Raw genomic sequence first — 12,588 nt, 5'->3', positions numbered from 1 at the left:
GAACAAACCTCAGGAACTCACTGGCAACTCCTGGGGACCACTTGGGTTTCTAGAGCAACGAGCTGATCCTGCCCTTACAACGTCTGTCCAGGGCAGGATTCACATGCCCAGACAATTGGTCAGGTCTCAAAGGAGAAGCAGTCAGTTTCACCTGATGACCCAGCTAGGTGGCCATCAACATGCCTGTACCGCTTTGGTATATTCTGAGTTAATATTGGGTTGTCACTCCAAAGTTAACTCTAATTCTGAATTTGGCCCCCAGCTTTGGATTGAATGTTGAATCTCTTATTTCCTGGCCTTGCCCTAGACTTTGCTCATAGAAATACAGAATCTCAGATTAGGGATAGATCTTGGAGGTCATCCAGTTCAATCTCATAATTCCATGGAGGAAATCTTAGGATTTTCAAATTGGTTAGGGACCTTAAAGATGATCTAATCCAACCTATTCGTCTTGCCCATTCTTTCAGTTATTAAAACTGGGGAGTTGATGTAACTAGCACAAGGCAGGATGGATAACAATGGGTCATGCTGAGGATTGAACCTAGGTCTGCTAACTTCACAGACAGCCCTCTTATCGCCACTCTATTATTACCTGTTTTAGGTGGTTATCCAGGCTCTACTTGAACACTACCAGTAAGAGGGAGCTCACTACCTCATTCTAGCAGAAAGGAATGGGTTGCCTTTTGAGGTAATGATCTGAAATCTCTCTCTGCATCTTCTGCCCACTGGTCCCCACTGGGGCCAACCAGAATAATGCCAATACTTTTATTACTCTGGTGCCCCTTCAAATCCTTCTTTCTAGATGGCTACTCTTTATCCCCTAAGTCTTCTCCAGGCTAAAAAAACACTTTGAGGAATGAGGTATTTTACATCAGTAAATTTAAAAAAATACATTATTTTGATGAGAAGCAACATAGTGGATAGAGAGCTGACCTTGGGGTCAGAAAGACTAAGGATCAAATCCTGCCTCTGACCCATATTGGCTTTGTGACCCTGAGTAAGTCACTTAAACTCACAGGACCCTAGGTAAGTTATAGATAAGATATCAGCCTAACTAACCAGTAGGGGAGTTTCCTTACCTGGAAGTTCCCTACACTGATAAAAATCATAGGTCCAGTCAATATTCCTATCCCTATTTTATTGATGACTTTTGTCTTTACATAATAAACATCCAGTGGTGTGTTGGTAAATAACTAACTAGTTAACCCCAGAAAACATACACACACTTGTAAGTTTAATTTGCATTACTAACATTTTCTCCATCACTTTCGCAAGTCTGGACACTCAACAAAAAACAAATGAAGCCCTGATTTGTAACATTTGCCAATTTCCAAGTGGACATGCTCATCCCAAATATTTAACAATCGGCTTTTGGTTTTTTTAACTAATATTTGACAGAACAGGATCTCCCTACAAGCATTGCTCCCCCCACAACCACCTTCTTTTTAGCCCGCCCCATTCTCATTGCTGAGGTCTAAGAAATTAAGATAACCAATATTGTCAGAATTGTGTGTAAAATCTGAGTGAAGCTCTGAAGAGGACCACATCAGGGCCTCCCATATCAAACAGTGGACATGGGTTTGGTTTGGGTTTTTAACCAATTCACCTAGCATGCCAGAAGCCGTTTTAGATACCCCAAGCTCCTTAGCTGTATTCCTGTTGTTTGAGGTTGCCAGAAATATGACCTCTGGATAAGTAGTGTCTTACTGTACATTCAAAATACAGGACTGTACCCTTTGGCTTGTACTGTTTCTTTGGGTTTGGAGGTATCTGGGTGACCGTCATAAATCTCCACACTGAATTTCTGAAGATTGTAGGAAGAGAAAATATTGTATTTTCCTGGAATTACTTTTCAACCTGATACACATTTATAGTCATTTATTTCAAGGACAAACATGCTTACAAACCTTCTGTTCCCTCTCTAAGAACTCAATGGAGCATGTGATCACAAACAGTATAAAATGCATTTCTGGTGCTATTTGTACAGTTTTTTTAGGGGCAGATATCCCAAAGACTGTGTATGGGTTCAGTTAGGTAGACACTTCCTAGCTGTGTGACCCTGGGCAAGTCACTTGACCCCCATTGCCTAGCCCTTACCTCTCTTCTGCCTTAGAACCAATACACAGTATTGATTCTAAGACAGAAGGTGAGGGTTTAAAAAAAGATTGTGAGTGATGGAAACCCATCATGGAGAAGCCCTGTAGTGATGGGACCTGAGAGCAGTGGTTGCTCTAACTTTTGTAGGCAATTACCTAGAGTTAAATAAAGCTGCCTTAAAGGAGGTAGGCCCCTTAAGATCTCCCATCCTCACCTCAGTCCTTCTGAATGGGCAGTAAGAAAAGTATGGATCAGCCTGCTGTGCCCTTGAGCAGGCCACTGACCCTCTCAGAATCCCATTTCCCATGTTATTATTCCTAGGATGACAGTAATACTTTTGCAAGCAGCCCAGCCCCTAGAGGTGCCAATGAGGATTCTACAAGACAAGAGCCATAAAAGAATCAGACAAATATGAGCTATTGGCTTTGGGGTTACTGCTGTAAGTCTGATAATGATTACTGCCCAAACATGACAACAAGGTCATGTGGCTAGCCATTACCAAACATCTTGTTCAAGACTGAAAAATTCCATCAATCAAATGATTGGGTTGTTGGGCACATAGTGTGATCTAGGGGAAATAGCACTGTGTCTGAGGTCACAGGACTTGGGTTCAAATTCTTCTATCTATGATGTCAGGCAAATCATAATGTCCATGGACTTTATTTAGCCTTCTCCTCTTTAAAATGAGACTAGGGGCCTCTGAGGGTCTTTCCCAGCTCTATGAGGACAGATATTATTTCCTTTTTGTTCAGCAGGTAGTAGGCTCTTAATATATACCTCTTGATGGGTTGATTTGTTTAGACAACATCAATTTGTTGGGTTAGTCTTTTTTATTTCAACACCTACCTTCTGTCTTAGAATCAATACTGTGTTGGTTCCAAGGCCAACAAGGAGTGGTAAGGGCCAGGCAGTGGGGGTTAAGTGACTTGCTCAGGTTTGCACAGCATAGAAAAAAATCAGTTCCCATTTACCTATCTATCACTTTATGGGGACAAAGCACTCCAGCATGGCTCCTCTTATTTGATCCTGAGAGTATAATACAAATAGCATTTCTTAAGGAGGTAAGGAAATTAATTAAGACTCAGAGAAGGAAAGTGAGTTGGCAAAGGATAATTGAGCTTAGAGCTGAGAGTTTGGTCACATATGAAAAAGACCTTAGTGACTATTTAGCTGAGCCTTTCCATTTTAGAGATGAAGAAACTGAGGGCCAGGTGGGTAAAGCAGACTTGTCTAAGAATGACTCAGTAAGCTAGTATTGGTGTTGGTATTTGAATCCAGGACATCAGACTCCAAGCAAAGAACTTTTTTCAATCTACTACATGACCTGTTTTATAGACAGAAGAGGGCTATTTCCCTTGCTAACTCTTCAACAGTCTGAAAACAATGATAACACAAGAACATAAATCCAGTGCTTTATAGCTATCTTCTACATGCAATTGTTCTATGTTGTGAATTTTAGATTTACTCCACCCTGCTTAGTCTTTAGAATTCTAGCAACCAGGAATGTATACACCCCCACTTAAGGATTAAGTGTGGGGGAGGAAGGTCTATGACCTATGTATGCTAGCAAGTGACAAATCAGAAACAACTGACTGACCCGCTGGGCCATCCAAAGCCAAATTTAAGCCACCATTGGTACATGTAAGACATAGGAAGTGACGTAAAGAACTGCCTTTATATTTCGTGTCACTTCTTGTGAGAGGGACTTGGTGGTGGAACTTGACCATGGAGGAGCTTGAGTGTGAGACCTCAGACTGCTTCCCTTAGACTGTCATGTAATAAGTGCAAGGCTGACTCCCCTTTCCTTGGCTTGTTTGGAGGCACCAGCCTCTGGAGAGGCCCATCTCTTGGGACTCCCTTTCCCTTGGCTTTCTGGAGGCACCAGCCTCTGAGGAGGCCCCTCATCTTGGAGGAGGCCTGTGGTTGTAAGCCATGCTAGATTTAATCCTCTTCACCACCCCTTAGCTGGGGCCTCTGAACTCCTCCCTGGTGTCACTCTCTTTTTCCTCTCTTTCTTTCTTCCTTAATATCTTCTCTCTATTGTAAATAAACCACCATAAAATTCCATTCTGACTTGAGTATTTCATTGGGATTTAGAATTTTTAAATCCCTGGTGACCAACTAAAATATATTCATTCCAACCATAAATTTTACCCCTAACAATGTATGCTACAAGGAGACTTACCCAGTTTTACTTCAGCATTTTCAGTCAGGAGGACATTCTGTCCTTTGATGTCCCGGTGAATTACATGGTGCATATGAAGGTGGGAAAGGCCCTGCAGGAAAAGCACAGTTGTCACCATTTTCTCTTGAAACAGTTAACTTTTGAGAAGCAAACAGGGTAAAGTGACTTGCCCAAGGTCACCTAGCTAGTAAGTAGCCAAGGCTGGATTTGAAGAACTCAGGTCTTTCTGACTCCAAGGCCAGCAGTCTATCCACTGCATACCTAGCTGCTCCTACCATTTCCTCTTTTATAGACATTGGGCTCTGTTTTGAATCTTGTACAGAAAGGGCTCAGTAAGTATTTGCTAAACTGATTTGAAGTGAGTTGGCCTCATCACTTGGGCAACTAACTCTTAACTCCTGATATGAAGTTGGAGCTTTTTGGTAAGAGAAATAATTGGAATGAATTTTTAAGTGAAAAATTCTCAGAAATATTTCTGTGAGCTTCCAAGAAAAGAAACCAAGGAAAGGCAAAAAAATCCCAAAGAAGTCTTTCCCTCCATGGACTATGGGGCCTCTTTTCTCTCTAAAAGAGAAAATGTTAGCTGGCTTAATTGACTCTCTAGGTAGCCCCTGGATTTTACCTCATTCAAGTCCACTTTCTACTATTTCTTGGATAGTTTTTGAAGGCTAAGAAATGAAGGAACTATGGAAATTCACTTTTGAATACTCTGGTTATTTCCTTCCCACCACTAAAGCCACCTGACCCAAGCTACTTGAGTGCTCTGAGCAATGATGATGGCATCTCTGTAGTGCAAGTGTGGCTTGGCCTAACCTTCTTGGTTTTTGGGTGCCCCCATTTGCCTAAGTCCCAATTTGGACCAAGTGGTACTGTGCTGAAAGCAGAATGTGGTACAGCTGTTTTGTACACTTATTTTTTCAGATGGAGGGAATGAGATCACTGGCAATCTATCTGCAAAAAGGTGTAGTGTCACAGTTTCTGATTTTTCTGAAAAACCCCAGGGTGGCCTCTTAGGTCATCCTGTTCTATTCCCAGGACTCAGTGTCTAAGTTCACAGTCAACCTTACAATCCCCATCAAGGTTTTAGAGAGGCAGGATCAGAACCCCTTCTGCTTTGGTCTTTCAAACTTGGAGGAGCTTCATCTTTTTAGGTTGTCTTGGGATACACAACAGTCTCCTTCCCCCCTGCCTTCCCGTTCTACCCCACAATCCTTTGCCATTTACAGTGGCTTTTCTCCTAGTGCCCCCAGCTCCATTACATGTTTTGCATTTTTTCAAACCTGTCCCCAGGCTCCTTCAATAGCAAAGACTCACCCGTAGAACCTCCCGGCAGATGTATGAAATCCAGTCTTCTTTAAAGGAGTTACCTTTGGTCTTCTTCACTAAATCTGTGACGGAGCCTGCTCCACAGTACTCCATCACGAGCTGTAGGGAAGGAAGAACAAAGTCACATCAGGAGCCAGAAGCCCTTCCATGAACATCCCTGGAAAACATTCCATTCAGGGGTTGAACACTTAGGAAAACAAAGTCAAAGGCACTCACCTTCTCTTAGGACCTCCAGTACAAGCTAGAGGCTCCATAAGGAAAGCCATGCTCCTCGTTCCCAAAGCAATGAAAGGCTTAGACTGTGTTTAGGCAAATCCTGCCTTTTATTAAACTCTTATTAACTGTGTGACATTGGGCAGAAAAGTAGAGAGTGTGCCTGACCTGGAATCAGGAAGGCCTGAGATCAAGTCTGGCGTCAGAAGCTTAACTAGCGCTGGGACCTTAAACAAATCGGCTTAGCCTTAGTTCCCTCACCTAGAAAATGGAGATAATAAAAGTTCTAACCTCCCAGGGTTGTTGTGAGGATCACCTGAGATAATCATTGTAAAGTGCTTAGCTCAGTGCATGGCACATAGTCAGCCCCTAGGAAATGTTAGCTATTCGGTGGAGGGCGCTTCTTTCCCCAGGTTCCCCCCACCTGCAGAATTAGGAGAAAAGAGTGCAAACAGAAAGATTTACATTTTACATTATACATTTATCATTTCCATTGATTTGCTGGAAGGGAAAACACTGTAAACCTGGAGCTAGTATCTACAAATGATAGTACTGGATCAGTTTCCATAGAGCTGGGAAAGACACAAAAGCTTTGCTGTACTACCTCAAGCAAAACAAGACTAATCCCTCTTCCACCCGCTAGAGTAGGGAGAGAGTAATCTTATCTCCTTAAATCAAATGAGATAATGTGTGGAAAGCATTTGTCAATCCTTAAAGCCCTATTTAAATGAGCGCTAATTATAGTCATTAAGTCTTCCCTTCTCTAGGCTATAAACATCCCTTCTTCCTTCAACCCCACTAACTGCACCATCTATGTTGCCTTTCTCTGGATGCCCTTCAGTTTCTCAATGTCCCATTCAACAATCGGTGCCTAGAACTAGACATGGGTTTGACTGGGGCAATGCATGGCAGGACAACCAGCTCCCTACACCTAGATGCTCTTTGCCTCACTCAGTGCAGCCTAAGGTCACAGACCTTCAGTGTATGTTAGAGCAAATAAAACTTTGCCAGCTACAATGCAATCCCATTGACATGGGCATTGTACCCCCAGAAACCCAGGCCAACTATTATCAGGGAAACTCCCTTGCCCTTGCATCCTCCTGACTCTGAACTTAGAAACACCCAATGACCTACCCCCCCCCAGGATCCTGAGATGTCTATCCTCTTTGATAGTCCTCTAGATTTAAGATGGACAAAGAGATGAATCTTTATGCCTCCAGGAAGACCCCAGTCAGATGACCACCTCACCCCACCAAATGCCTGAGGGTCTCTAGGTCACGTCCATACCATGACATAGCATCTGTTGTAAAGAGTATAAAATCCCCAGAACTGATGTCATCTGGGGACAGCTTTTCCTTCCATGCTCTCCTCCCAAGGAACTGCTCCCCATCTTGCTGTCCCACCTTGCTATCCTCCTGGCCATTCTCAACATTACTTTCTAAATTAATAAATTTCTCTTTTTGTTTTTAAGCTAAGTTTTGGAGTCTTGCATTCTTGCAAAAGGTATCCTTCCTGAACCCCAGGGGTACACATCCAAACCCCATAACATTTTGACACCCAACGTTTTTAGCTCTCCTGAAAGCTACTCCTGTACCCTGGATCATCCACAAGGACACAGCTTCTCAGGTAGGAAGGAGCCTTTTCTTTGACTCCTGAAACCCCCATCTTTTGGGTGATATCTTTGTGGGAACTCTTTCATGCTCTCTCTCCCATCGGCCCCAGATCAGTCTGGCCACTGGATTTTGGGGTCTATCTGTCAGCTCCCCCTTATACTGGAAGACGTTCTGGTGTGTGGGAAGTCTCACTTGCCTTAGTGTAAAACTGAGTGCTCTTGGTTGGGCAACCTCTGTGAATGCACAGTTGTTGACCCTCCGGTGTGGAATTGGTCATCCCACATCTAAATGGGACAGAGACAGAGAGTACCCCAACATTCCTCTTTGGGGTAATTGGGGGAAAATTGGCACTAAACAGCTTAAAGAAAAAAGCAACCAATTTCTTTTTGTAATGTTGACGGCCACAATACATCTTTGATAAGCAAGAGGCATGGCCTATCCATGGCACCCTAAAATTGTAATACCATTTTTTTTCAGCCTGAGGTCAAGCCAGATAGGGACTAGCCAACCCAATTAAGACAAAGGGAGAAGCATGCTTGTAGGCCTCTCCTGTTGAGAAGGGATCAAGCAGCCTGAGAGAAAATTCAGTTGGATCTCTTTTTGTTTGTTTGTTTGTTTTCTCTCATGTTAAATAGTTTAGCAATTTCAAGGAAAAAATGATGAGGAAATTGGCTTTTTGTTACCCTAAATTCTTTTTTTTTACAACCCTTCCCTTCCGTCTTGGAGTCAATACTATGTATTGGCTCCAAGGCAGAAGAGTGGTAAGGGCTAGGCAATGGGGGTCAAGTGACTTGCCCAGGGTCACACAGCTGGGAAGTGACTGAGGGTAGATTTGAACCTAGGACCTCCCATCTCTAGGACTGGCTCTCAATTCACTGAGCTACCCAGCTGCCCCCGTTTGTTACACTAAATTCTAACACCAGGTAGCAATTGGACATATTGTATGGACAGAAACTCCTTACCTTTTAGATTTATTCCCTCACTAGGCTCCCGGTTCTCCAAACTCTACTCTTTACTTGGATTTTAAGGCAAGGGCCCACCGAGAAATCCAGGTGGAGATGGGGCAAAGGAAACTGGGAAGTTATCAGTTCACTGATGAGATCTGCCTTCTCCCTCTCTGCCCCCCCAGAATATGGGGTAAAGAAATTTATCTGTAAAATATTGTTACTCAAATGTTTATAGATGTTATAGTTAATGTGTACTTTGCAAAAGGATATTCTTTAACAGAAACATCAAATACGAGCTCTGTAAACAACTCAGGAATCCGATTTCCTTAAGGGATCTATTCCTGTCAGAAGATGATTTCTGAAGAAGTCCGTTGGCTAAGATACCCAAATGCAAATGTGTAATGCCAATTGCTATTGTACTAATTTTCTCTGTTTCTATCTGATGTTCTAAGTGTTTGCCCTAGTCTTGGTTTCTACACTTATATCTTAGGAGCTGACTCTCACCTTGTGACCTGTCTGGCCATTAAGGGAAGCAGTCACTGGACATCCTTCACATCTCCAAGCAGGTTCCCAGCTATCTAGGACCCAGGCATTCACTGAGGACATGTCCCTAAGACCCTGTGCCCACAGCCTTTCCTTCTCTGCTATCTTAACCCCTTTTACTTTAGCTCTTAATTACCTGACCATAACTATTTCTTTCCTTAAATTTTGGGTCTTCTATGTTTTAAATCATGCATACCCAGACAGCTGGACATATAATTCTCTGATTCATCTCTCTAGTTGATTTTAGGGTAAAATCACTCATGGGAGTCACTCAGATGCCAGAAGCCACCATAACCTCAGCAACCATTCCAGCCTGACCCACTCTGGACATGGCCTACAGTCAATACCTCTCTCTCCTAACATTAGGCAGGGACAACTCTACACCCATTCTCAGCTCTAAAGAAGTTACAGAATAATGAGACTATTGCCCCTTTTCCCTTACATATTAGGAGAGGGGGGAGATGACATGGGCATTGTATCCCCAGAAACCCAGGCCAACTATTATCAGGGAAACTCCCTTGCCCTTGCATCCTTCTGACTCTGAACTTAGAAACACCCAGTGACCCCCCCCCCCCCAGGATCCTGAGATGTCTATCCTCTTTGATAGTCCTCTAGATTTAAGATGGACAAAGAGATGAATCTTTATGCCTCCAGGAAGACCCCAGTCAGATGACCACCTCACCCCACCAAATGCCTGAGGGTCTCTAGGTCACGTCCATACCATGACATAGCATCTGTTGTAAAGAGTATAAAATCCCCAGAACTGATGTCATCTGGGGACAGCTTTTCCTTCCATGCTGTCCTCATGGAGAAACAGCCTTTCCATTCATGCTGTCCTCCCAAGGAACTGCTCCTCACCTTGCTGTCCCACCTTGCTATCCTCCTGGCCATTCTCAACATTACTTTCTAAATTAATAAATTTCTCTTTTTTGTTTTTAAGCTAAGTTTTGGAGTCTTGCATTCTTGCAAAAGGTATCCTTCCTGAACCCCAGGGGGACACATCTGCCCCCATAACACCATGATGTCTGTTAAAGTGTAATTTTTTATCCAGCTAAGTGACACAGTGGATAGAGAGCTGGATGGGGAGTCAGGAAGACCCCAGTTCAAATTCAACCTTGGACACTTAATAGCTGTGGGACACTGGTCAAGTCACTTCACCTCCATCTGCCTCCTTATAGGTAAAATGGAAATCATAATAGCATCTACCTTCCAGGGTTTTAAATTTTGTTTACTTAGCATAGTGCAGGCAGTTAACAAATGATTGTTGCTAGACTGATTTAAGGACTTAAAATAACAAATGGGATCTTTTCTTTTAGTGAATAAATTGCTATTGCTGGCAAGAAGGTTATCTGGAGAAAGGTACAAATTCTTTGGAGCAAAGACTCTCCATTGTCCTTCCCCCAAATGGTTGACCTATTTAGAAGATAAAGAAAACTCAGAAGGACATATTCATTGTTTTCTGTTTAACTTACAAACTTTCACTCATATTTTATATTCCTAAACTTGTTTCCAAAATTGTTATAATGCTCAGCTCAGTCTAAATTAGCCAAGTTGTTTTGTTTTTATTGTTTTAGTACTGTAATTGACATGTAATCATTGATTTCCTGAGATTTTGTTCTTATCCTTGCCATCCCATTTGGTCATCGCCTTATTGGGAACTAGAATATGGAAATATTACTAATGCCCATCAGAAATAAGAACTTTTTGGGAAAAAAGTGAAATCTTGTAAAACATCTTTGCAACATCTGCTCATCTTCAGTTCTGAAACCTTTCCAAGACTTTGGGCATAACCACTGAATTCCCCACTAGCTTGTCTGGGACTATGAGCCTCTCTCTGTATTGACAGATAGCTGGTGGAGAGTGATCCTTGGTGTTGTCATCCAATACGTAGTGCTACAAACTTTATATATATATATATATATATATATATATCCCAGCCATTTTAGAAGTTGTCACTTTATCTGCTTCCTTTCCTATTTATTAGCTTACTGGAGATCTTGGGTCTTTGTACTTCTCAGATAGCTGGTAGAAACCCTATTCCAAACAAATGTCCAAATTACATTCTATCTTACCTCCAGTTCTCCAGATAAGTCCGTGGGATAAAAATAATATTCTTCAAAAACTTTAATTAGGACATATAAGTTCTGTGGTGTAAACTGTTTCTTTTTTCCTTGGTTATGATGGTTAGCATATTAAAAAATTATTCACTTAGAAGGTAATTATAGTGAAATGTAGGAAGTACTATGGCTAAGGGAAACTGATTAATTCCCCTTTTCAATTATTTTCTGTGGATCTCCAAAATCAACTCTAACCCTTATGTAAAAAAGAAATAGGTCACTATTTCAATATGACACACTATTGATTCATGTCACTATACTTCCTAAATTATTAATTGAGTCAACCAATTTTCTTTGCTAATTCTCTGTGGTTTTCTAAGTAAACTATCAGTTTTGTCTCCTTTTTGCTGATGTTTTATACCTTTAATTTTTCTCTTATTGCAATTTTGGAAGTGTGTCTAATAAGAACTAGATAGTCGGGACCTAGAGAACATCTGAAGAAGATGAACTAAAAGGATAAAAGAGAAAAGGAAGGAAAGAGGAAAGTAGAGAGGTCATCATTTGGCATATTCTAGAAATACTAGTGATAGAAGAAAGGCAAGAGAAAGAAATTAAAGGCATTGTTATCAGCAAAGAGTAGACAAAACTATTTCTATTATCAGATGATGTAATAGTTTTTTTTAGGAAACCCTAAAGAATCATCAAGAAAATGAATTTAAATAGTTAATAGGAATTAATAACAATAGTAAAGTAACAGGATACACAATTAAGGCCCTTCGCCTGATCATCAGCATTTCTGTGTAGCAAAAATAAAATCCAGAAATAATAGAAAGAAAAATTCCATTGAAGTAATTCCAAAAGGTATAAATTACCTGGGAGTCAGTCTATTAAGACATACCTAAGACATGTAAGTACAATTATACTATACTCTTTAAAGAAATCAAGAATGACCTCAACTTCAATTACACTCACATTCCACAATTTATTCAGTCATTCTACTAGTTAATAAACACCTTGGCTTTTTTCCAGTTGTTTGCTACTACAAAAAGTGGTGCCATACACACTTTATGCATGAAACAAAGACTTTTCCCTCTATCTTGGACCTCCTCAGTCTATTCTCAGTATATCTTCTAATTTTTCTTATAAGCGCATAAATCTAGAGATTAAAAGGATCTCAGAGACCATCTAATCCAAATATTTCATTTTGCAGATGAGGAAACTGCAGCCCAGAGAGGTTAAGTGACTTGACAAAGCTCAGAAAAATAATAAATATCAGAGGTGGGATTTGACTCCTACTCCTCTGACCCTAGAATAAGGGTTTTTTTTTTCTACTATATCATCTCTGTTGACATGGAAATCTAGAGATCACCAGTTTATCTAGTTTAAGGGTAGAAACCCCAGGTTTTGACCTTGTCACTGGAGAGGTTTCCCCGGAGTGAAGGTCCCAGTTCACCAAACAATCCACTTCAGCTTTGGTGCAGTAGGTAGCGCATCAGTCTCGCAAGCTGACGGTCCCAAGTTCGATCCTCAGAAGCAGGGTGTGATATACTGGGAAAGACTTCTGGAGACAAAAGAGCTACTTGACTTCGGATGGGGTCTACCTCCCA

General features: G+C 41.5%; 1 protein-coding gene across 3 annotated transcripts in view; it reads right to left on the bottom strand.

The window, feature by feature from the left end:
* NRK (Nik related kinase) overlaps positions 1–12,588 on the bottom strand; it is a 257,667-nt gene that overhangs the window by 124,852 nt on the left and 120,227 nt on the right. For all 3 annotated transcript variants that reach the window (XM_056809266.1, XM_056809265.1, XM_056809267.1), the window contains exons 5-6: positions 5,597–5,707; positions 4,283–4,373 (exon numbers count right to left, since the gene is read on the bottom strand). In XM_056809266.1, coding sequence (XP_056665244.1) covers positions 4,283–4,373; positions 5,597–5,707 — 202 coding nt within the window. The remainder of the gene's footprint in view (positions 1–4,282; positions 4,374–5,596; positions 5,708–12,588) is intronic.

Source organism: Monodelphis domestica, chromosome X (genome assembly GCF_027887165.1).
Source record: "Monodelphis domestica isolate mMonDom1 chromosome X, mMonDom1.pri, whole genome shotgun sequence".
NCBI lineage: Eukaryota > Metazoa > Chordata > Mammalia > Didelphimorphia > Didelphidae > Monodelphis > Monodelphis domestica.
Note: the sequence above shows the minus strand (reverse complement) of the source record. Positions and strands in the feature narration are given on the sequence as shown.